Genomic DNA, 26,754 nt, shown 5'->3' with positions numbered 1-26,754 from the left:
AGGACACAAACCCAGGGCGTTGATGTCATGTTTCTTACTCAATGTTGAATAAACGTTGCAAAAGCACGAATAGGTAACTAGTTGAATCATATACGTAGATTATAGGTGAAATCAACGTGAGTAGATGAAGCAACGAACGCTTTATGTGGTTGGGTAGATTATGGGTTTGTTGAAAAGATGCACAAAAGTGACTTTCCCATCTTTAAGGAGGCTGAGTTCGGTTAGTTTAGAGTCAAGTAGACAATAAAGACAGATACGTGGAAAAAACGTTGCATTTTTCAAGTAACGCTACTATTTTTTATAGTTGAGCAAAAGTCGTGTGGGTTTCATAGCAACGTATAGCCTCATATTGATCCTAAGTTTTTTATACGTTGCTTCTGTAACCAAAATTCTACGGAAAAATAATGTAATTTCGTTTCAAAATCAGGTTGAGATATGAATTCTACACGCTACAACAATGTTTCTTAATCTTGTCAGCTCAGGTTGAACCATCAATTTAATCACATTACCTGGTTTATCCTGGTTTTGTCATCTATGAGCATTAAACATCCATTCATTCTTTATCACAAACACCTTCATCAAGCCAGGACACAAACCCAGGGCGTTGATGTCATGTTTCTTACTCAATGTTGAATAAACGTTGCAAAAGCACGAATAGGTAACTAGTTGAATCATATACGTAGATTATAGGTGAAATCAACGTGAGTAGATGAAGCAACGAACGCTTTATGTGGTTGGGTAGATTATGGGTTTGTTGAAAAGATGCACAAAAGTGACTTTCCCATCTTTAAGGAGGCTGAGTTCGGTTAGTTTAGAGTCAAGTAGACAATAAAGACAGATACGTGGAAAAAACGTTGCATTTTTCAAGTAACGCTACTATTTTTTATAGTTGAGCAAAAGTCGTGTGGGTTTCATAGCAACGTATAGCCTCATATTGATCCTAAGTTTTTTATACGTTGCTTCTGTAATCAAAATTCTACGGAAAAATAATGTAATTTCGTTTCAAAATCCGGTTGAGATATGAATTCTACACGATACAACAATGTTTCTTAATCTTGTCAGCTCAGGTTGAACCATCAATTTAATCACATTGCCTGGTTTATCCTGGTTTTGTCATCTATGGGCATTAAACATCCATTCATTCTTTATCACAAACACCTTCATCAAGCCAGGACACAAAACCAGGGCGTTGATGTCATGTTTCTTACTCAATGTTGAATAAACGTTGCAAAAGTACGAATAGGTAACTAGTTGAATCATATACGTGGATTATAGGTGAAATTAACGTGAGTAGATGAAGAAACGAACGCTTTATGTGGGTGGGTAGATTATGGGTTTGTTGAAAAGATGCACAAAAGTGACTTTCTCATCTTTAAGGAGGCTGAATTTGGTTAGTTTAGACTCAAGTAGACGATAAAGACAGATACGTTGAAAAAACGTTGCATTTGTCAAGTAATGCTACTATTTCTTATAGTTGAGTGAAAGGCAAAAGTCGTGTAGGTTTGATAGCAACGTTATAGCCTCAAGTTGATCCTAAGTTTTTTATACGTTGCTTCTGTAACCAAAATTCTACGAAAAAATAATGTAATTTCGTTTCAAAATCAGGTTGAGATATGAATTCTACACGATACAACAATGTTTCTAAATCTTGTCAGCTCAGGTTGAACCATCAATTTAATCACATTGCCTGGTTTATCCTGGTTTTGTCATCTATGGGCATTAAACATCCATTCATTCTTTATCACAAACACCTTCATCAAGCCAGGACACAAAACCAGGGCGTTGATGTCATGTTTCTTACTCAATGTTGAATAAACGTTGCAAAAGTACGAATAGGTAACTAGTTGAATCATATACGTAGATTATAGGTGAAATCAACGTGAGTAGATGAAGCAACGAACGCTTTATGTGGTTGGGTAGATTATGGGTTTGTTGAAAAGATGCACAAAAGTGACTTTCCCATCTTTAAGGAGGCTGAGTTCGGTTAGTTTAGAGTCAAGTAGACAATAAAGACAGATACGTTGAAAAAACGTTGCATTTTTCAATTAACGCTACTATTTTTTATAGTTGAGTGAAAGGTAAAAGTCGTGTAGGTTTCATAGCAACGTTATAGCCTCAAATTGATCCTAAGTTATTTATACGTTGCTTCTGTAACCAAAATTCTACGGAAAAATAATGTAATTTCGTTTCAAAATCAGGTTGAGATATGAATTCTACACGATACAACAATGTTTCTTAATCTTGTCAGCTCAGGTTGAACCATCAATTTAATCACATTGCCTGGTTTATCCTGGTTTTGTCATCTATGGGCATTAAACATCCATTCATTCTTTATCACAAACACCTTCATCAAGCCAGGACACAAAACCAGGGCGTTGATGTCATGTTTCTTACTCAATGTTGAATAAACGTTGCAAAAGTACGAATAGGTAACTAGTTGAATCATATACGTGGATTATAGGTGAAATTAACGTGAGTAGATGAAGAAACGAACGCTTTATGTGGGTGGGTAGATTATGGGTTTGTTGAAAAGATGCACAAAAGTGACTTTCTCATCTTTAAGGAGGCTGAATTTGGTTAGTTTAGACTCAAGTAGACGATAAAGACAGATACGTTGAAAAAACGTTGCATTTGTCAAGTAATGCTACTATTTCTTATAGTTGAGTGAAAGGCAAAAGTCGTGTAGGTTTGATAGCAACGTTATAGCCTCAAGTTGATCCTAAGTTTTTTATACGTTGCTTCTGTAACCAAAATTCTACGAAAAAATAATGTAATTTCGTTTCAAAATCAGGTTGAGATATGAATTCTTCACGATACAACAATGTTACTTAATCTTGTCAGCTCAGGTTAAACCATCAATTTAATCATATTGCCTGGTTTATCCTGGTTTTGTCATCTATGGGCATTAAACATCCATTCATTCTTTATCACAAACACCTTCATCAAGCCAGGACACAAAACCAGGGTGTTGATGTCATGTTTCTTATTCAATGTTGAATAAACGTTGCAAAAGTACGAATAGGTAACTAGTTGAATCATATACGTGGATTATAGGTGAAATTAACGTGAGTAGATGAAGAAACGAACGCTTTATGTGGGTGGGTAGATTATGGGTTTGTTGAAAAGATGCACAAAAGTGACTTTCTCATCTTTAAGGAGGCTGAATTTGGTTAGTTTAGACTCAAGTAGACGATAAAGACAGATACGTTGAAAAAACGTTGCATTTGTCAAGTAATGCTACTATTTCTTATAGTTGAGTGAAAGGCAAAAGTCGTGTAGGTTTGATAGCAACGTTATAGCCTCAAGTTGATCCTAAGTTTTTTATACGTTGCTTCTGTAACCAAAATTCTACGAAAAAATAATGTAATTTCGTTTCAAAATCAGGTTGAGATATGAATTCTTCACGATACAACAATGTTACTTAATCTTGTCAGCTCAGGTTAAACCATCAATTTAATCATATTGCCTGGTTTATCCTGGTTTTGTCATCTATGGGCATTAAACATCCATTCATTCTTTATCACAAACACCTTCATCAAGCCAGGACACAAAACCAGGGCGTTGATGTCATGTTTCTTACTCAATGTTGAATAAACGTTGCAAAAGCACGAATAGGTAACTAGTTCAACCATATACGTAGATTATAGGTGAAATCAACGTGAGTAGATGAAGCAACGAACGCTTTATGTGGTTGGGTAGATTATGGGTTTGTTGAAAAGATGCACAAAAGTGACTTTCTCATCTTTAAGGAGGCTAAGTTCGGTTAGTTCACGGTCAAGTAGACAATAAAGACAGATACGTGAAAAAAACGTTGCATTTTTCAAGTAACGCTACTATTTTTTATAGTTGAGCAAAAGTCGTGTGGGTTTCATAGCAACGTTATAGCCTCAAGTTGATCCTAAGTTTTTTATACGTTGCTTCTGTAACCAAAATTCTACGGAAAAATAATGTAATTTCGTTTCAAAATCAAGTTGAGATATAAATTCTACACGATACAACAATGTTCCTTAATCTCGTCAGCTCAGGTTAAGCCATCAATTTAATCATATTGCCTGGTTTATCCTGGTTTTGTCATCTATGCGCATTAAACATCCATTCATTCTTTATCACAAACACCTTCATCAAGCCAGAACACAAACCCAGGGCGTTGATGTCATGTTTCTTAGTCAATGTTGAATAAACGTTGCAAAAGCACGAATAGGTAACTAGTTGAATCATATACGTAGATTATAGGTGAAATCAAAGTGAGTAGATGAAGCAACGAACGCTTTATGTGGGTGGGTAGATTATGGGTTTGTTGAAAAGATGCACAAAAGTGACTTTCTCATCTTCAAGGAGGCTGAGTTCGGTTAGTTTAGAGTCAAGTAGACAATAAAGACAGATACGTGTAAAAAACGTTGCATTTTTCAAGTAATGCTAGTATTTTAGCAAAAGTCGTGTGGGTTTCATAGCAACGTTATAGCCTCAAGTTGATCCTAAGTTTTCTATACGTTGCTTCTATTACCAAAATTCTACAGAAAAATAATGTAATTTCTTTTCAAAATCAGGTTGAGATATGAATTCTACACGATACAACAATTTCTTAATCTTGTTAGCTCAGGTTAAACCATCAATTTAATCATATTGCCAGGTTTATCCTGGTTTTGTCATCTATGGGCATTAAACATCCATTCATTCTTTATCACAAACACCTTCATCAAGCCAGGACACAAACCCAGGGCGTTGATGTCATGTTTCTTACTCAATGTTGAATAAACGTTGCAAAAGCACGAATAGGTAACTGGTTGAATCTTATACGTAGATTATAGGTGAAATCAACGTGAGTAGATGAAGCAACGAACGCTTTATGTGGGTGGGTAGATTATGGGTTTGCACAAAAGTGACTTTCTCATCTTTAAGGAGGCTGAGTTCGGTTAGTTTAGAGTCAGGTAGACAATAAAGACAGATACGTGAAAACAACGTTGCATTTTTCAACTAACGCTACGATTATTTATCCTTGAGTGAAAGGCAAAAGAAGTGTAGGTTCATAAGCTAGTATCATAGTAACGTTATCGCCTCAAGTTCATTCGAGGTTGGTTATATGTAGCTTTTGTAACCAAAATTCTACGGAGAAATAACGATGTAATTTGGTTTCGAAATAACGTTGTTTAGATGAGAATTCCAGAAGATGCAACAATGTTTTTTAGTCTTGTTTGCTCAGGTTAAGCCATCAATTAATCATATTGCCTAGTTCATCCTAGTTTTGTCGTCTATGGGTATCAAACATCCTTTATTTTCCATTCTCTCTTCATCAGAAACATCTACACCAAACAAAGATACAAACCCAGGGCGTTGATGCAATGTTTGTTACTGCTTATTGAATACATGTTGCAAAAGCACCACTAGGTAACTAGTATTCAACGTTTATGTAACGTTTCTAACTTTTTATCGAATATGCATTAGGTAAGCACGATTTGGGCAATTTTTGTATTGGTGGCTGCAGTAACGTTGATTTAAAGTGTAATCAACGTATGGTTTCGTCTCAAAATTCAACGAGTAACGTCTTATCAACGTTTATATCCACTTATAAACGTATAATAAACGTGTATGTGTATATTAGGGAATATTGGTAATGAAGATTGAGCCTCACGGATTTCTACTTATAGAAAAAAGGACCATAGACATTCAACTCTTCTGGATTCGATCCTAATTTCAACACAATTTGAATTGCATCAATCTCTGCATCTCGATGGTCATCAGGGACCATTAATACTATTAGGGGCTGTTTTGCAGAAAGGAAACCGACGTTCGGACTTTCCTAAATATTTGGCAAAAGTATAATAACACCGATTAGTCAGAAACTGTACGATCGTCGCATCTGTCTGTCCCCAGATCGATTTGGCCCCCCTTACCGGAAATCGAAAAGCGTCTTACCTGTTATTTCTGACAGAGACGTCGCCCACGGGTCCACCAAATTACCGGTTTACCAGAAAACACGAAATCCCCGTATACCCGCTAAGCGACGATTCATTCAGAAAACCGACTTTTTCGACCTACTTATCAATGAAAAAAGGCATAGTAAACTCGCAGCCTTATTCGATTTTAATGAAGGACATTCCGCGGCCCCTTCGGCCCCGGGCTGTAAGTCAGTGCTTTTCGGCCGTTTCATTATATAGATTATTTTCTATTTAAATTCATCATCCGCCAGTTTAGGGGGCCTTATTATATGGTTTTTGGTCTCGTACGGGACTACCTGTCCTCGCGAAACAGATTTAACGAATTTTTAATTCAACCTCTCGGATCGGTTTCCTGTTTGGATTTCGCACAGGGGTGGACTGGGGAGGCAGGGGGCCCCAGGCGCCGGGATCTGGACTCCTGTGACCGAAAATCTAGCAGATTTGTTGTATATTTTCCTTCTTACCTTCCTATATGTTTCTCTGCCCTTTAAAATTCGAGGATAGGTAGCAGACAGTGCATATATAGAACCTTATTTTTCATGGCCGAAAAAATAATTGTGATCGAAGAAACATATTTCGAGCTCCGAAAAAATTATGTAGGTACACCCGACGTCCGTTCTTAATTGACGCCGCAATAATTACGCGATAAAATTATAAAATGATATTCATGCACAGGTACTTAACTTCGTACCATACAACAAACGAAGCAAACGTTTAAAAAGTATTTCCGTTGAACTATGTTCGTTTATCTCAAATGTATTCAGTGAGCAGGTAATGTATGCACCAGTTAAAAATACAAAATTGCCGTAATGGGAACAATTTACAGCTAATCGTTGGGGGGATCTCAATCAAGAATTATTATTAAATTTAATGAGCTCGCTGCCTTTTTAATGTTGTTTCCATTAATTCGGAATGCAAGGACTTCCGAGTCTCTCGCTCATTGTTTCCGTGGACTTGTTTTTGTGGAACGTGTTCCCTCGGCCGAGGAAACTACATGACATGAAAGGGCTACTTCGATATATACCAAATAAACATAATATGCTGATTTTCAGTAGCTCCTCAACCACGTCAGAGGAACATAAAGGCATAGATAAAACTAAAATTGACAAAATTGAAGAACCTCATTGTAAAAACTTCTCTTGGTCTCAAGAGAAGAAGAGGTAGACCACAAAGAAGACGGGTTGAAGACATCCTAGAGATAGCAGAAACTGGCTGAGTCAGGCCAGAGATAGACGAATGTGGAAGAGTATAGAGGAGGGTTCATTCAGGAGTGAAAAAGAACTGTAAAAACGAAAATTAGTGTCCCATGTAACGACAAATTAGGACAAGCACCCACGCTCATTCTATGTTTGAATTATCACATCAACAATTTCTTGATATTTTATAGTTTTTAAATTATAATTTTATCTAAGAGTGTTGCTGAAGAATCAACTGGGGCCTGAAGTGAAAACGTACTGCGTGTGTCCAAACTCCGAAACCTATTCGTCACCTACAAAATACGTCCCTAATCTCCCAATGTTATCTTCGACATTAGATAAGAAGGGGACATCTAAGCCTGCGTGGGACGAAGTACCTGTCGATCGCATCAGATCGTACACATCATCAAAGGCGCCAGTGGTTGTTCCTTCCTTTCTCGATCGATAAAGACATCAATTCAGCGCCGATTTATCAACCTCCCTGCGGACCCATAACGAGCGAAATGGTCTCTTGAGTCTTACAATGAGCCATTTAAACTTACCGACATGGGAGTCTGCGTCCATTAACATTTTTATTATTCCGACAATTACAGGTGTAAATCGCTGTTACACCGGCTCATTACTCCGTTCGGAATAGATTCGCACCCAAGTCTCGATATTATATTGTTTTGGGACACGTGTGAAATGAACCTATGGAGGTACTTTCGTATTTGCCAGCTTACGAATGGGGTCGTCATGAGGATAGGTTACATGTAAATATAAGCAATATTTTCAGATAGTTTTAGGATAACCAATAAAAGTTTCCTTTTTCTACTTGAGTGAAAACGCAAATTACCTATTACTACCAACAATCAAAAGATACCTACCTAGATGCAAACTCAGCAACAAAACTGTTATGTGCGACAATATTGCCAGAAGTTACTTCTTCTTGGTTTAGAGAAAAATATTAGAAAAATTGATGAACCAAGCCAAAGTCGACTAAAGAACTTTATTCTGCATTTTTTCACTGATCCAAAGAGTATCTGGATATTCAAACCTTCTCAATGCTGTGAAAGGTGCAGCGATGTAAAGAGCTCTGATGGAGGGAACAATAGAACTCAAGATAGCAGTTCCACCTAATCCTTTGGAACAATCTAATCAGAATCAGTAGATGAGTTTTTCCAAAACATAAACATCCTTTCCCTGTTGATTCAAGCAGAAAACTCTTCTTCTGGTTCCGAGAGAACTTAAGGAACTGACCACTGCCTTATTCTATTTCTCGAAGAGTGATCTACATACCCTTCTGCAACTTTACTGGACTTGCACCCTCCATATCGTTTGAGGGCTAGTAGATCTTACCCAGATAGGACATTTTGGAAGATAAACGAATTAAATCAGATGCATAACATCCGCAGATAATTAAATCAACGAATGTTACGATCTAAATCGAACTAACAAACTACCATCGCTCGAAGCATTACCAGAATTTTCATTTCGTCGACAAAGAGTAGATGCTGACCATGGTTTCGGTCTTATTTGACCTCGTCAGAGCAACAAAACTCATTCGTCAACGAAATGCTATGAATTGCCGGCTCCTTTTATAAAAGGTATAAGAAAGATGGTAGTTTGTTAGTTCGATTTAGATCGTAACATTCGTTGATTTAATTATCTGCGGATGTTATGCATCTGATTTAATTCGTTTATTATTTACCTGCCTTACTGTGAAGGCGCGATCCATTTCTTATTTTGGAAGATTTTGGTATCTCAAGCACCAATAAGTAAGACGAAACATGTGGTTCTAAAAGTAGCCTGACCAGCGTGTCTTCCAATCCTTTGCTATTGCTACCAGGATGACTCAAAATGCATACCACTCTCACGTCAAAGACCAGAATCTATGCCCTTGTCAAAATTTCTCAAACTGACACGTTGCTTTACCAGGTTCTTGCGACATCAAGTCTGATAGGTCCCTGCACCAAGATGCAATTCATTTATCTCCTCGCAAAATCCACCCCCCCCCTCTACATCATGGTCATATTAATCGAATTAACAACGTAACAGGTAGAGTTACTACCTAAAGCGGACACGGTCATTATCGGCAGGAAATAGCAAATAAGTGTATAGTTTGTAAGATCCAGCGCGGTTTTCGAAATGAAAAACTTCCGTTCATTTAGTCATGCTACGTTTCCAGCCAATAATACCGGGTGATCATCCCATTGTGTGCCGTCTTCGGCTCACAATGGTCGCGTAACGAGCGTTGGCGTCTTATCTGGGAAGAGCCATCGGACGCGATTGTGCCTCGCATAAGAACTGGTGTCTGGTGCGATCCCAACGATTTAATTTGCTTATCGTGGCTATTAGTTTTATTGTTAACGAAAAGTCGCGGGTTTGTTCGGTAACCGATGGTAGTGTTGCTGTTATCTCGGCATCTTAATTAGCTGTTCCTCCGCTGTGAATAACGCGGGATGTAATTTTAACGCTTAATTACCTTGGTTCTGGTTCAACCTCGAAGATTGAGGTAGAGGAAAGCCACCACGAGAACTTTCGAAAGGAGCACCATTAAATGATACACAGATGGTTATAGAACCTGGTTCTGGATGGTCTAGATGCCAAAATTACAGTTAAGCTCCATTCAGGCAGACATATGCAAGCATTATGGAGTGGAGATTCTATGAGGAGATCTTGGTTATAGGTTGAAGCTACCAGATAAATCTTCTTACTGACTTCTTATCTAGGTATTGCCTCCTTAGGGAAGCACCTAATGGAAATAGGTCTAGCAGAAATGGACGACCACGAGAAATCTGCGGTAGCGTCCTCTTTTATTGTTCTGAAACTCATTCATTCATTGCTGTATCCCGTTACCGGGAATAAATCTACAAAAAGACGAAAAAAAAACAGACTTATAATTCCTTAGGACTAATTGCGACTGTGTGCCCTCCTGTGACTGAAGAGACCCAACCGTGACCTACAGATCCAAACTCTGGACATGGATAGTCACCAACCAGATCTGGCCGCCGCTGTATCCTTCTCGAGTCTCCATTATAACTGTGGACTATAGACCTCCACTGTGACCTGTTTAACGCTAGTTGTTCCCAGTTATGATTGGCATTAACTGATTTTAGGGATTGATGCAGTATATCCTTAAACCGCTTATACTGGCCTCCTGGTTTCCGGGCTCCCTCTGTTAATTCGCCATACAGAGCTATTTTGGGGAGTCTTGCATCCTAAGAATTTGACCGCTCCATCTGAGTCTGGCCCTCGTTACTTGAGTCCCAATTGTTGTACAACTCGCGCGTTGCAAGACTTCTGCATTCGAAACTTTGTGGAACCATCTGATATGCATTATCTGTCTTAGATGACGTTGTTGCGTTTGTTCAAGCTGTTTTATCTGTCGCCTGTAGGGCGTCCAGCATTCGCTTCCGTAAAGAAGCGTTAGGAGGAACACTGCTTTGTAAACAGCTGTCTTGGTCTTCAGATTGAGGTCGTGATTTTGAAACACTCTGACCTTTAGCTTCCAGAATGCCCGTGATGTTCTGGAACTGGATTTAATTAGACTACCAAGGCTTTCAAGATGAGCATTCCTTAACCCAGTTGAAACTTGTGATGAGAATTCCAGAGGCAAGCAAATTCGTCACACCAGAAGACAAATTGTTGGAATTCCTCTATCAACAACCTTCCTGTGAGAACCTCCATTCGAAACACTCGACCAAAATTGATTATACCCTCCATCTGGAGAAAAAAATAAGACAGACCCTTCTTCCTCGACGAAAGCTGCTCCGTTCACAGTTTTGTGAGGGCGAGCGACCATCAAGAATCCAACCGGACGATAAAGCACCGAATGAACACGTATTTAAGAAAATTAAAATGTCATTTAAGCATAATAGCAGTTCCCATGACCACTATCTAAGCGAGAGTCGCGTCTAACAGAATAGTATTTCACGATGTGCCATTAAAGACAATAAACATCGCTCTTCGTCCACGTTTCATGCAATAATTGGACAGGCAGGGTAACTAACGACCATTCACGTCGAATGGCCGAGGCAGAGCCAATCCTGCAATACCTATGGACTGTATAATTTCAGCTATATACTTGTAATGACAAAATAAGAGGCTAGCTTCAGCTGGTGCAGCTGTCCAGAGCCTTCCACGCCGACGCTAATGACCCCCCAAGGGTTCTAACTATCTGGACGACTGCGAGAAATGGACATTAAAGTTATAGTTGGAATGAGATAAGTAAAAGCACAACTGAACGCTGTGTTTAATTCATATTTCGAACGGTGCAATTATGCCTCGAAGATCGTACAGATATACCGAAGGTGGACCTGTACCGTGTCATTATTTCTCGATTGATACTTATTGGAATTGCTTTCGGAAAAATCGGGTACCCCATTAACGTCGTGACGTTCGTCGGCCATGTTCCGTTGGATGGATCCAGAGCCAACCGGGACTCGTTTACTTCGATTATTGGTTCTGTAATTGCGGAGTATGTGGGCTCGAACCTGCGGCCGTAGTGGGTTTTTTTCGGCGTGTTCCTAAAGTAATTGAGTGATCTAATCTCATACGAGACTTTTTTCTTAGAGAGTTCCTTGTAGTTGGTAACGGTGGGTAGAACGTGAAGATATTTGCTCGCTATGTGTGGGGAGTCTGAAGACGCAGAACTAAAACCCTGACGAAACACTGAAAATGTAGCAATTGCCATAAGAGAGACCACCAAGAAGCCCTTGCTTCTACTACACTAGTAGAAAACTGTTGGTGCATGAAATGGTTTCAATCTCATCAACATATCGAATGGAGTATAGGTATATTTTTTTAGGTTCAGATATGAAAACTGCTGAAAAATGTTGGTGGATTACTTGTGTTCATGTTAGATACAGGGACTCTCACGGCAACCATACAGAGTGAGTCTTTGACTCGTACAAATATCTTGAGGTAGAAAGGAACACTTTTTTTCTATACCATTTTTTCCGATTTGGCCCTGATGAAAATATATAGCCAATTTAAGTTTTCATAATGAGCTGTGCCACCCTTGAATCTTTCAAACAGAGTTGTATTCAGCCGAAGTACCCAATTTTGATATTTCACAGATACTTTTTTATCATTTACTCGAAAACGGCGCATTATACGAGAAAATATGAGGAATGCTGTTATTTCACAAAACGTTCGAGTATTCATTAGGTAGCGTCCAACTTTGTTTCAAGATTTGGGCCAAGAAAACTGGAAGACGTGGGTGGTATTTTGTGTTCGAAAAAGATTAATCAAATAAATGAAAAACTATATTCCGAAATCCATTCCATTCGATACAAAAGTTTGTGAGATAAAACTGAAAATGACATTTTTTATGGATTTTCTCTGCATCTTTTAAACAATATGCAGACGACTGCGCACTTATAGCTAGAAGACCAGAGGATCTACAGATAATGCTTGACACCTATAAACATATATACGAAGCCGTAGACTCAATATCGGCAAAACTAAAATCCTGGTAAATCCGCCAGAAAGCCTTCAAACACTAGAACAGGTCGAGCAGTTCAAATACTTGGGAAGCTTCATAAATACTAGGGCTAACCTAGACACGGAAATACACAACCGTATCCATTCGGCATCACGGGCATTCTGGAAGCTAAAGGACAGAGTGTTTCAAAATCACGACCTCAATCTGAAGACCAAGACAGCTGTTTACAAAGCAGTGGTCCTCCCAACGCTTCTTTACGGAAGCGAAAGCTGGACGCCCTACAGGCAACATATTAAACAGCTTGAACAAACGCAACAACTTCATCTAACACAAATAATGCACATCAGATGGTTCCACAAAGTTTCGAATGCGGAAGTCTTGCAACGCGCGAGTTGTACAACAATTGAGACTCAAGTAACGAGGGCCCGACTCAGATGGAGCGGCCACATTTTGAGGATGCAAAACACAAGACTCCCCTAAATAGCTCTGTCTGGCGAATTCACAGAGGGAGCCCGGAAACCAGGAGGCCAGTATAAGTGGTTTAAGGATGTACTACATCAATCCCTAAAATCAGTTAATGCCAATCATAACTGGGAACAACATGCTTTGGACAGGTCACAGTGGAGGTCCATGGTACACAGTTATAATGGAGACTCGAGAAGGATACAGCGGCTGCCAGATCTGGTTGGTGACTATCCATGCCCTGAGTTGGGAAGGATCTGTAGGTCACGGTTGGTTCTGTTCAGTCACAGGAGGGCACACAATCGCATGGGGAATTCTCCTCAATTTGGGTTATCACTGCATATGCAAGTTTAAATTGAATAATTATGAGTTTCATTCAAGATTTTTTCAAATTCACAGCGGAAACCATTCAAAATCATCCTTCAAATATGGGGTTTTAAAATTTAAATCGCTTTGTGCGGAGTTTACGATTTGGCGACAACGCATACAAGACAATGAAGAGAACAATGTCCGATCAGCTTGTTTATAAAATAACAGCTGTTGATCTACAGGCGCGTACTTACTGGCGAGCTTCAACTGCAACCGGCCATAAAAATCCCATAAAATTTTACGACCTTCCTAGTTCGTCGCAGACTTCATAGACAGCCATCTTTGTCTATCTCATCAAGATAATATATTTGTTGTCCTTTATTATCAAGGCATATTTCAGTCGATGTTGCCAGCTTGAGCAATTCTCACAAAACGCTTTAAACTTTAAATACCCATTTTTATTTTTCATTTTCAAGTGCTTAAAATAATTTTTTTGGGAAACTGTTCAAATGGTTATTTCAAAATGTGATGTTTCAAGGATATTTCATAAAAAATACATCATTTTCGTCAGAAGGAGTATTCCCTATTAGCCCTAAGAAATTACAAGTCTGTTTATACCTTATTTTTTTTCTTTTTTTGTCTTTTTGTAGATTTATTCCCGGTAACTGGATACAGCAATGAATGAATGAATCTTTTAAACTGAGCCGATTCAGTTGAAATGGCAAAGGAAAAGAGTGTTTCTTTCGACCTTAAGAATCCACTGTTAAAATATTTGTACGAGTCATAGACTCATCCTGTATAACCAATGTTCTCCGACCATTCTCGTCTCAAACCGAACAAACTGCCGTTTTCAATACGGACGAACGTGACTCGCCTACACCAGAGTGAAAAAAAAAACGCTTTTCGATTCTCTCTTTAGAAAATTACCATCAGTTTTTCACCCGAACCTCGCCCGATCTTCCCGACCGTACGAATTCATTTCGAGAAAGAGATATCCGCGTCTGCGGTCTGCCGCCCGGAGATGATTTGATGCTGCTGGAATAATAAAATAATCCATCTCGACCGGAGGCCGCGCTAAACAAACAATTTAAGCCAGAAGGGCACGGTCAACGATTTTTAACCGATACCTAATGGCTCCCGGTTTTTGCTCGGATACGATCGGACATGGGCAGCTTCTGACACGTAACTCTGCGGCTTTCGCAACGTTCCACGGGGGCCCTTAATTCCTCCATTATTATACGATTACCATTGTTTGTTTTTCCAGTGCAATTCTCGAAAAACCCATTAAAGCGGAGTAAATCCAATAACGGCGGGTAGGCGATTGCGGCCTGCAGTATTGTCGGGATAAAAACGGATTGGATGTATAGGAACAATGAGAAAGTTCTGCCGTTTCGATATTTCATAGAGGCGATGATCGTTGTTTCGAGGATCTATTCGCCAATCGGCGTACGAGCTTGTTATGCGAAAAAAAATCGATTTCCTCATTCAACCTCACATTCCGATCGACATTAGTAGTCGATACATATGTCCATACAGGGTGAGTCTTTGAATCGTACAAATATTTAAACAGTGGATTCTTGAGGTCAAAATAAAAACTTTTTTCCTTTACCATTTTTTCTGAATCGGCCCTGATAAAAAGATATAGCCATTTTCAGTTTTCGTAATGAGCTGTGGAAAAACAAAATAACCTTCAGAACAACTAGCTGAATCTGTGACACTACACATCTGTGGATCTTTTAAACAGAGTTGTATTCAGCCAAAGTACCCAATTTTTCGAATTAAACAGATATTTCTCATTCACTCGAAAATGGCGCATTATACGCCGTAATGAGAAAACTGGAAGACGTGGATTGTATCTTCTGTTCAAAAAAGATTCATCAAATAAATGAAAAGGTATATTACGAAATTCATTTTATTCGATAAAACCGTTTGTGAGATATAGAACTAAAAGTAAATTTTTTATGGTTTTTCAACAGCCTGTATCTTTCAAACCGAGCCGATTCGGAAAAAATGGTAATTTAAAAAAGTGTTTCTTTCGACTTCAAGAATCTACTGTTGAAATATTTGTACTGGTCGAATATTCACCCTGTATAGAGTTGTCAGACGAGAATAATACAGATTCACAGCAACAAACATACAGTATCTGAAAACTTCAAAAGTTTCTGAAGATCTCTGAAATTCATAGCTCTATTCACACAGTTTGACCACCACGTGCATCAATTGCTTCTTGGCATCTTCCCTGCATGCTTTCTTTTACCAATTCTTTGGGTTAAACCTGCTTCTTCCGTTGCCAAAGTTGTGGCAAAAGATCTGAGAGCTGTTGAAGCGCTTTAGGCTGTGGTCTGTGGACATAGAGAGCTCTTTTTAGCCCCAAGCGTGCTCGATTTGATTTAGGTCCGATGATCTTGGAGGTACTGTTAGATGTGTATTATCCTGGTATTCTCTAGCATAGCTGGTGAGATCATGTGGCAGTGCATTCAAGCCAATAGCTTCCTGAAATTGTGGGACTATTCCGTTAATAATTTCATCAACATATATGTCTGAGATGCATCTGCCATTAAAAGAGACACCACCCCCAAACCATAATCCAGTGTACCGGCTCTATTGCCTACTCTTAACTTCTTTAGAATCCTCTTGGTGTTAGATTGTCTTCCCGGAAACGTTTTCTGATTGTGCCAAGGGAAATTGAACTAACTGCGTCATCTCAAACGCGTTGATTTTTCCTGCTGAAACTATAAGATGCTGTCTTCTCATTTGAGGAGTTAGAAAAAAGTCTCTTAGTGGCGTTGTAGCACTTGGTCCAACACTTCTGGGCCTTTGACGAACAGTTTCATTGGCCAAAGATGCTAAAAGGACATTGATGATGTAGAAGCCTTCTTGGTCAGAAGAAAGAAGAAAATATATTTATTGATCCAGAACTTTCTGTCACTATTATACACTTAAATATAGATCTTACCCACATTTTTTTTTGAGGATGTGTACGTAGTCATTTAGAAAGAGAGACAAAGAAAAACAACAGTTCAGAGCGATGGCTCTAACTGTCGGAGATGCCCTCTATTGCATCCATTAGTGGTATTTTCTCTTGTTTGATTCTTGGTGGATCGGTTCATGAATAACTACGGGCTGGAGGATTTGGAGGTTGTGTGGTCTGCTCAAAAATTTCCTTCTTAAGTTTTGAAATCTAGGTACTTAGGATCGATTCTATCTCCATTTTTTCGTCGGGAAGATCATTTGGTAGATTATGACGTGGATTCGTTGGATGGCGTATTTTGCTCAGCGTTCTCATGATGATACTGATTTCTCCTTCCTCGAGTTCATTAAGGGTGGGTTAATAAATATTAGATGTCTATATTCTAATATCGATCTACATATGGTTTGGTAGATTCTTGAAGCTGTATCATGGTTTCAGCCGCTGTTTTTGTAGGTAGGGAATCTAAAGTGCTTTGATCTAGCAATTCGGTTTTGTGTTTATTCTAGAAATGTATCTTGACGTTGGTATAATTAGCCACTGTAAGTATTGTACGCATTGGACTGGTTTTAAATTGTGTTGGAGCATTCTTGGTAAGTTAAACGGATTATCCATCATTTATACAGTGCATCCTTGAAGAGGATGTAATTTTTCTGGGATCAGAACGGATTTATGATCGAAGAACGTTGAAGAACTTCTCGAAACTGTTGAAATTCCCATCGAGATGCGATTTTCTCACAGCACAGAGACGTCTACTGGCTATGCGAGGGTTACATCAGCCTGGCTGGGGTTTCGCAGCCCCCATCGATCAGAATATCGCCGAAATCCCACTTCCTACATATCGAATGAGGCGTCCGAACACACAAGAAAGCCGCTGAAGATATTGAAAAAACCCAATTTCGCGCTTTGGCCCTCTTTCCCCGATATTCAAACCGCAAATTTAGTCGACAGTTGACACAAAGTACGGGGGAAATTGGTTCTCGGATTGTGGAAATGTTTCAGTATGTAAATTGGTGTCGCAAGGAGGCCGATCCGGTCCCAGACCATGAATAACAATTGACGCGGCGTCGTTCGCCGACCGCAGGGCGGTAATTCCTGTATGGATGTGGCGTCAGCCGATTCGTTGTTGGATTTCCATCCACGTTTTTGCCGCCATCTGCGAGAAAATAGCAATCATTGCATCTGGTCAACGTTCGCTCGACTGCGAAATGAGCGGGATTCGATTCGGCGCGAATACCGCCATCTTGAGGCGTCGTTTGCCTCGAAATTGAATCGGCTGTATCGGCAATTTTCATTCGCGAATACCGACACATCGACATGTAGCAGATATACGACTATTTAAGCCTCAGCTCAGCAGCTGAGAGACCACTACAAGCTAACTTTAGCTTTTTCTCGGCGATAAACTCCTACCTAGAAACTGGGAAAGACGTATACAGTGTGGTCCAACGATGCTTATAATGCTAGAACCATATTATATCAGTGATTATTTGTATAGATAGATAGGATGCTATGTAACCAATTGTTTTCGACGTTGTTTCATGTGCTCTCACCATATTGTATGATTTCACACTCATCTCCAGAGAAACATTTACTTATCCTAGATAGCCCTGACATCGAAAGGATTAAGCTCTGTTGGAACCCTTTCCCAGTTTTCCAATCATGTCTCCCCTCACTTCCTGTCGAAGTATGGTGTTCTTTTCCATGTTTTTCTGCACTTCCCAGGAACTTGAGCACTGTTCTCGCCCCCCTAGCAGTACCGTTTTCCGCATGACTCCATAGATATGTTGGTCCAGCTGAAGTTTCCTCAATTCTCTGGTAGTTTCTTTGGTATCAGGCCTGTAGATGAAATTACAGCAGGGATAGTCCTGATATCTTTCAACTTCCACCGTCCCCTGGTTAGTTCCTCGAGATATTTCGAAATCTTTTCGATGTACCTGTCTGGTACCTCTGTTCTCATCTACTCCAGACAACTCCTGAAGCTACCACCAGCTGATTTTTGTATAATGGGGCTGCTGACGGGATAATACAAATACCTTTGATGCCACATAGGAAAGTCAGCAAATAAGACATGGCGATAGAAAAAAACTGAACACGTAGTATGCAAGTGTTCAGAAATTGGTAAATCTTTGCCTAGCCAACAAAACTGATATCACTGATATCAAGATATCACAGAGCCTTCAGTGGACCAAGTGGGAGTCTCAGGAATAAGAAGCCTGTTTGGTGTAGACCGTAGATTTCTATTAGGAACAATTATCTTGTACATGGTTCGTCAAAGATGAAGCTGTAGAAGGCTTGATTCGAAAAGCAACTGTCAAAATTACACGGGAAAAAAGTGCCTACTGATTGCGAATTGCAAGATATTTCAAGCCAAAAATAACTGAATGCCCAGTGAGTTGATCTCTCTATACTTATGCGTACATCAACTCATTTCGAACATGGGCGCATCACGAAAAATTCCTTTTGAACTTCCCCGTTTCAATCACGTTAACCGTCTCGTTTTGGTGGCTATAAAATATCCCAATAAAAAAACCCATAAAGGGGGAGTTTCCGCATCGGGGAAACGTTGCCGGTTCATTGGTTCCGTCCGAGTCCTAATTCGTCCGAAATTGGCGATCGTATCTTCCTGTCAACGCGCATTACGATAACGGCCGTTACGACGCGAGCGGAACTGTTTCGGCGCTCCTGGACATCATCAATCTATCCGCGACATCTCGTCCGATATTGGGGGATTTACGGGGGTGCTAAAAAATTCATGGTTGCGCTTGAGGAACGTTTTATTTTTTCGATTGATGGGAGGATTCCAAAGTGGTAGGGTTTTTGGTCGTTTAGAAATCGATAAGTTTGAGCTTCTTCAGCAAATTTTTGGTTTTTCCCCAATTATCTTGGAGCAGGTAGCCTTGACGAAATTTTCCAGGGCGTACTCGCATAGGAGGGGGTCGAAATCGTCATTGAAAACCACAGTGGGAACATGCTTGAATTTCGATCCCAGATTCGAAGTTTTTTTGCCCATTTTGGCAAGCAGATCATCCCCTGTTCCGTCCCTGAAGCAGCTTTCCATACTTTCCCAGTCGAAAGTGTTGGCTCTTGCGCACTGAAACAGGAAAAACTAGGAATAACAACGGAAATAATGATGCGTCAGTGGGACTTCTTTATGTTGTGGTGAAAAAAGTTGAGATTGTCGTTTAAGAAATCAAAGGTCATCTAGCTTTCGTAGAGTATTTTTCTTTGAGTGGTAGGTACACTAATGGCCACCAATATAATGTAGTTTGACACCACTCGATAAATTTCCATGATGTTTACTTGAAGATTAAAATGAGCGATTACATCTAGAGGATATTAAGTATTTGAAATCAACGTACATATTCAATTCCACGTGTATAAGCTGGATTGATCAAAGACACCACGCAGTTGATGAATTCTATATTCCTTTCTTGACTTCTACCCTGATCCAGACCACAAGCTTGATACATGTTTGACTTGCATTCATCCCTTCCGTGCTGACACTTAAATGACCATTTTCCATTTATGAGTGTTTGCTGAAATCAATGATTTAAAAAAATTAGGACTACCCTTGGAAGATGCTGGCGATGCTCTTTGAGTAATAATAATTCATTAAGGTATTTGATTAGGATATCAACCACAAGTATGCCAGGAAATTCTGATACTAACTACTTAACTGATCCAACTTTTAATGCTGCTCAATATGAGTCAACCAAAGCCCGAATACTTACATTAGCTTTTCCGTATGGTATCCATTCCAACCTTACATAATTCTGGAATTCCTTGTAATGGGGAAATATCTTAGTCTTGATGAAATCTATACTGTAAGGACACAAACTCTCATAGTAAACTGACACCTTCAATCTATTCTGCAACAGGATATGAACATCGTGTAATTTGGGAAAGAAACGGGTATAATGAACGAAAACTCACATCGGAACAAACGACATTCGTGACAGTAACGATGAGAATGATATGAAGTGATTTATTTGTACTTTTCATCACTTCACTCGCAAATTCGATTCGGATAGGTTTGTTCAAGTCGGAATTTAATAACTCTCTGCTTTCGACTGAACTGAAGGTGTGAGAAATTAGTTTGTTTTCCTGGTTGTCGAGGAACAATAGGTGGTAGCCGAGAATAGTGATATGATATGGATTTAACTCAGTAATTGGTGCCAATTATGAGATATTTCAATCATTACGAATCGGGAAGGTAGAGGAAAATTCGATTTTCTGAATAGTTATTTAGCAGCTTCTGTGGCTTCTCGTTCATTTGATCGAATTATAGTTTTTTGTGAATAAAGTTTTGGCTTTTTCTTGAAGTATTCTTAGTTGATTTCCAGGGTATCGAAAAAATATCACAGAATCACAAGATTTACCTGTTCTATATCAACAACACCTTACAGTATTTCGAATATAAAATTATTCACCCACCCAAAATCCCTTCTGGAACCGCCACTCGAGAAATCCAAGCTTGAGGAGTGATGTGTCAAGGCATAAATAATTCCGAGAGCCATCCACTCGTCCACTAAAAGGAAGCCATCAATGCTCAGCGATTGTGACCGAAACTTCTATTCTCATGTGGCCTAGGCTTTCCACATCCTCGGCTCACTTTACCCTATTTACTGCTCTCGACCGATGCGACCTCCGCAAACTCATCTCTTATGTCCGCCTTAAATTTACCCCTAAAAGCTCTATCAATTTTTCAATATTGCCCTGGAAGTTTACGAATAGATGGTATACTTTCGGAGCGGCATATTTTATGTAGATTCGTTTCCCTCGTATGGTGGAATCTGTTATAAGCCGAGATGGGGATGATGTTTTTTCAAGATGGATGAAGTTTATATACTCAGTGACGTTAAGATAAGGACACATAGTTGTATCATTTTAATTTCTGGTTGGATATATGGAAGAATGAGTTCTTGTATCTAATTTTTCAGTCAGGTTGGGTTAGGTTGGTTTGGTTTTAGTTGGGTTTGGTTGAATTGCGCGTGGTTAGGTTAGATTGGCTTGGGTTTGGTTGAATTGGCTTGGGTTTGGTTGAATTGGCTTGTGTTTGGTTGGAGTGGCTTAGGTTTGCTTGGGTTCACTTGGATTGGCTTGGGTTTGGTTGAATTGCGCCTGGTTATGTTGGATTGGCTTTGGTTTGGTTGGATTGGCTTGGGTTTGGTTGGATTGGCTTGGATTTGCTTGGATTGGCCTGGGTTTGGTTGGATTGGCTTGGGTTTGGTTGGATTGGTTTGGATTTGCTTGGATTGGCCTGGGTTTGGTTGGATTGGCTTGGGTTTGGTTGGATTGGGTTGGGTTGGCTTGAGTAGGATTGGTGGGATGAATTTTTGTGGCAAATTAGTTTAGGTGAGGTTTGCCAGGTTGACTTAGGGAGGTTCGATTAGATTGGGCTGAGTTTTGTTGGGTTAGGTTAGGTTAGGTTGAGTTTGGATGAGTTTTTGTGGCAAATTAGTTTAGGTGGGGTTTTTTCAGGTTGACTTGGGGAGGTTTGGTTAGATTGCGCCGAGGTTTGTTGGGTTAGGTTGTGCGGAATTCAGTTGGGTTGTTGAGTGATACACATAAAAGTATACAAGGGAATAATTTGTGTTTATATCTCAATGGGTGAGTTTTCGGCATCGCATGACCATTTCGGTAGACCAGTACAGGAGGTCCCTCTCGAAACATGTTCACCTCGCGTCTTTCCAAATTACTACAATATAAACGCGAGACTAGACGTAAATGGGTATTTACCAAGAAGCTCGTCTGGTACCCAGTTAATGTCATACCCCCGCAGCCAAAGACATTGCCCACTGACATTAATATTGCCCAATTTGAGGTTCGGGGGTGTATTAAAAGTGTAATTTGACACAGTCACAAATGACATGGTCGGGGCCCATCTCGCTAATATCATTTAATTTGAAGCATATGTTTAGCTGACCTCGATGGATCGAGGTACCAGTAATCGTAGTCGTCAGTGGCGTAGACCGCCGGTACGAAGTTGAATGGCTGTTGAATATTCACGGTAAAGAATCTCATTTTTTCTATTGCAGTGGAAAATTCGTTGCTTGAAAAGGGATGGATTGTAGATTTAAAGGGGATTTCATTGCTCTGTGACTTCAAGGTTTGTTTTGAAGTTGTTCTTGACCTTACGTGGTCTACAGTTCTCCCTGTAGTTCTAATGAATTCTATGTTGAGAAGCGACACTGCTAGATTGGTTCGGTTTTAGTTGGGTTTGGTTGAATTGCGCGTGATTAGGTTGGATTGGCTTGGGTTTGGTTGAATTGGTATGGGTTTAGTTGGATTGGCTTGTGCTTGGTTGGATTGGCTTGGGTTTGCTTGGATTGGGATGGGTTTGGTTGAATTGGCTTGGGTTTGCTTGGATTGGCTTGGGTTTGGTTGGATTGGATTGGGTTTGGTTAGATTGGATTGGGTTTGGTTGGATTGGCTTAGGTTTGGTTGGATTGTGTTGGGTTAAGTAAGATTGGTGCGATCAATTCTTGTGGAAAATTAGTTTAGATGAGGTTTGTCAGGTTGACTAGGGGAGGTTCGGTTAGATTGGACTGAATTTTGTTGGGTTAGGTTAAGTTTGGATGAGTATTTGTGGCCAATTAGTTTAGGTGAGGTTTGTCAGGTTGACTCTGGGAGGTTCGGTTAGATTGGGTAGAGCTCAGTTGGGTTAGATTGTGCGAAGTTTAGTTGGGTTGTTTAGTTTATTGACGGAATACTCGATCCCTTCAGCCTGAAATACGCGCGGCACTGACGCATGAGCAGCGTAATAATCACGTTCCTTTGTTCGGAATGATATTCCTGCATCAATCAGGGACACACTAAGTGACTATTAGTGACCCAACGAAATGATATAAAATTATTCCACTCAAAGAAACAAAACCGCAAAAAATGTCTCTGATACCATCTTAAATTATTACCTGCAACTGGCGCCCTTTTCGACCGATTATTCCCCAACTGTGGCTTTTACTTTGTCAGTTCCAACTTTTAATAATAGACGTTGATGAAAATGACTCCGTTCTCATTTCTTTGTTTGAACGCGCTGGTGACGATAAGTTTTGGCGACCGGCTTCGGTGGGTTCTCACGAGAAGCAGTGGGCGTGTATGCTCTTCATTTGACTATAAAAAATAAATATGGTATCCTGCAGTAGTTCTTCTACTGTGGGATATGTAGAAACCACCGGTTGGTAGGTGGTCTTTTTGGTTCTCCTCAGAGTAGTTAGTCTGTGGGGCGGTATTAATTGAGGGCGGGAGTCCGGGGATGGCATTTGCGATAAGTGACCAATTTCGAATATACAGGGTGAGCCATTGAAAACGATACAGCGGCTTGGGACCTCGAGAATCTGATGTTAAAATATTTGTACGAGTCAAAGTACCTATATGTATAAGAATCTATCTTCCAGAGATGAATTATTGTGTTTAAATTCGGATTTAATTATTCCAGTCTGAACCCTGTTGGCCGGTTGGCTACCCTGTATTTTATTCCGCTTTTGGATCGATTATTCGAATGGTCCGTTCCCAGTCCAATTTACCCGTTTAGAATAATCCACAAAAAAGGCCATTAGCAATTCAATTCCATAATCGTTATCCAACTAGTCCGAACAAATGAGTTTCTTCTTTACTTGACCACGAAAAGCGTCTGATTTATTTGCGGTCAATCCCGTTATTATTCATTGAAAATTGGAGATTCGGGTTCATGGACCGAGGAACGATGTTGATTTTAGAATCGGTGTGGTTTTTGTGCTCGAAAATCGTTGGATAAATGTCAGATATGGATGCCCGAGTGGTGAGATAGAAACTTATGAACAATTCGAATGTTTCGCTATGGATATTGTTGGTTTCCGGGGTTATCAGACAGCACAGGGTAGGCAGAACAGAACGTCTCTGGTATTCGGGGATATTTACAAGCGATATGAGCCTCAGAGTCCAAATGGATTCAAACAGACTGGGCTGGTTTGAGCATAAGAGAAAAATTAAAGTTGCTATTCCAACGATGTCGTGAAAGTCCTTCTTGTAGAAAAAAACAGGTAGAAAGATAAATAATAAACATAGCAGCAATTCAAATTTCTATACGTGAGAGGCTAAGTGCAAAGTCTTCTTCTCCCTGGCGAACTGCAATAAGTTGCAAAACACGGTTGTTCTTTTCTGTGAGCGTGCCAAAGACTGACTACTCTCGGATCGCTTCGCAACGTGCAGGCGTTCAGTTCGCAACACGTCCACATTGACTAATCAACGTTGTAAGTTTTCAAATTACGTGGAATTTTCATTGCAGTTGCAAAACAGCTTCAGAGTGCCAAATAATAGGACAATTACGCCGATTCGGCGATTGACTCGGCCGTAGTCTCGGTCGAAGTCTCGGCCGACGTCTCGGCCGTGGAAATTTCTCGGTTAGTGATATTACTGTAGGCAAACATTGTTCGGGACGATTCAAGGGCAGGTAAAGCCTACGCCCCGACCGCAAATTGCCGTTGGGGCAGTTTGAGTGGAACATATTGCACCGCTAATCCCTCAAACACTCGACTAAGCTCACAGTTGCAATCAAGGGCGCGTGCGAGCTACGCGCGCTAATCTGGAGTGCTCGCGTCTCGACTCTCGTGCTTTGTGCGAGGGGGTGGGTTCAGAAGAGCGTCGGGCGGAGGGTGTCTCCGTGCCCAAGTGCCACTTAATTCCGCTTTTATTGCAGCGGGCCGGCCACACTCCATTAGTTATTGTGTTCGGGCAAAAGTTAACCACTAAATTATGACGGTACAATACAATAGTGGTGCTCCAAAACGAATCGGCGAATGTTCTATTACAGTCGCCATTGTTTGTCGACTGTTACCGACGTTGGTAGGAACAAATTGCGAGACAATGGATACGTCGATAACTGCGCGCCGCCTGGGAACGGGATGTTGTAGGAAATCGGAAGGAATGATACGCTATTAGCCCGTCAGGATTCGGTTTATGAAGGGCATTCTCGATAACGACTCGAGAGTGAGGAGATTCGACGAAAAATTCGGTCCGTGAATCATTCCAGTTGGGAAAAAACGCTTCAATAATATCGGGACCACTCATTCTGAAGACAATCCAGTCGATTCATCGCGTTGGCCACCTAGATCTCCCGATCTATCACTCATAGAACACGTCTAGGACATTAAAGGAAGAAGATCATCCCGTTTCCCATCCCCTATTCTTTTGAGGCACTTTGGCAGAAGATATAAGTTTCCTAGGATGAGATACTTCAAGAGTAACACGAAGCCATCGGCCGAGACTGCGGCCGAGACTTCGACCGAGACTACGGCCGAGTCAATCGCCGAATCGGCGTAATTGGCCTATTCTTTGGCACTATGAAGCTGTTTTGCAACTGCAATGAAAATTCCACGTATTTTAAAGACTTTCAACGTTGATTAGTCAATGTTGATGTGTTGCGAATTGAACGCCTGCACGTTGCGAAGCGATCCTAGAGTAGTCAGTCTTTGACACGCTCACAGAAAAGAACAACCGTGTTTTGCAACTTATTGCAGTTCGCGAGAGAGTGGGAGACATTGCACTTACCCTCTCACATATAGAAATTTGAATTGCAGCTACGTTTGTCAGTGCGGAATCTCTTGCTCGTTAATTTGTAGCAATGACGATTACTAATATTGACCTAATTGATCGAATTATTTTGCTCTAGATATTATTCTGCGAAAATAATCTTCTATATCTCCTGGTATATCCGTCCGATCCAATTCAGATCTCCGGTTTTATAATCAGCATCCATAAAGCTTTTACTAAGGACAGAAAATCGTTTTATAGGAGATGGATATATTGGAAGTACAAATTAGTTCAATCACTATCAAAAATGGCTTTGACCGTTATCAATTGCTCATAGTGGCAACTGATTTTGGTGCTTTGGTAGTTTTAGTTAGGTTAGATATCAGTCCATTCATTCTGTTTTGAAATAAATCATGGGAGTCAGGAGACTTGAACCACCTCAAATATTTCAATTCAAATTTCGCGCTACCGGTATAGTAAATAGCTTGCGATATACGAGTATATCGCAAGCTAGTGGTGCACCTAGTGACGGCTCCATTTTGACCTCCATCAAAACAGTTCGGGAGTGAGAAGGTTAAACTATTATCTATAGTAACCCATTTGGGTATGATATCTTCACGCAAAAAAATGAGTTGCTACCATTTACAGATACAACTTGAGTGGCTTCAACTTCAGGGGTCCAACTCTCCCGGACTTTCTATGAGTGAAACATACAAGTTGAATTTTTTTTTCTAACATTCTCGGCGAGTAAGGCCAACATGAGGGACGTGGGAGGAGTCGAGTCAGTAGAAAAACTCCTCCATCTCCCGATTCCTCCACGAAAAAGGCAGGGGTGAGGGAAGACGAATGTGGCGGCGTAGAAGGTCCGGAAGATAAATGCGTATATGTATTGTTTCCGGTGGCTGCGAAAGAAACCCTCTTAATTTCCCGCGTTACTTAGCTAAC

At 40.2% G+C, this 26,754-nt stretch overlaps 1 protein-coding gene across 2 annotated transcripts; it reads right to left on the bottom strand.

Annotated features, from left to right (window-relative positions):
* Positions 1-19,055: 19,055 nt before the first annotated feature.
* LOC123315668 (GILT-like protein 1) lies at positions 19,056-20,379 on the bottom strand. Of its 2 annotated transcripts, none has more exons than XM_044901489.1 (4): positions 20,233-20,379; positions 20,031-20,168; positions 19,659-19,835; positions 19,056-19,390 (listed from the first exon to the last, which is right to left on the bottom strand). In XM_044901489.1, the coding sequence occupies exons 1-4, from the start codon at positions 20,299-20,301 to the stop codon at positions 19,151-19,153; spliced, it is 624 nt and encodes a 207-aa protein (XP_044757424.1). In that variant the 5' UTR covers positions 20,302-20,379; the 3' UTR covers positions 19,056-19,150. The 2 variants fall into 2 exon arrangements, with proteins under 2 accessions (XP_044757424.1, XP_044757425.1); XM_044901490.1 differs by having other exon boundaries at positions 19,663-19,835.
* Between the last annotated feature and the right edge of the window lie 6,375 nt (positions 20,380-26,754).

Source organism: Coccinella septempunctata, chromosome 6 (assembly GCF_907165205.1).
Source record: "Coccinella septempunctata chromosome 6, icCocSept1.1, whole genome shotgun sequence".
Taxonomy (NCBI): domain Eukaryota; kingdom Metazoa; phylum Arthropoda; class Insecta; order Coleoptera; family Coccinellidae; genus Coccinella; species Coccinella septempunctata.
This window is presented reverse-complemented; position numbering and strand designations above follow the sequence as displayed.

Coding starts and splice junctions, on each gene's coding strand:
- LOC123315668 (XM_044901489.1), bottom strand. CDS start 20,301: ATGAAAAGTACAAATAAATCACTTCATATCATTCTCATCGTTACTGTC. Junction 20,169..20,232: donor CGAATGTCGTTTGTTCCGAT/GTGAGTTTTCGT, acceptor ATCCTGTTGCAG/AATAGATTGAAGGTGTCAGT. Junction 19,391..19,658: donor ATACACGTGGAATTGAATAT/GTACGTTGATTT, acceptor TTCCTGTTTCAG/TGCGCAAGAGCCAACACTTT.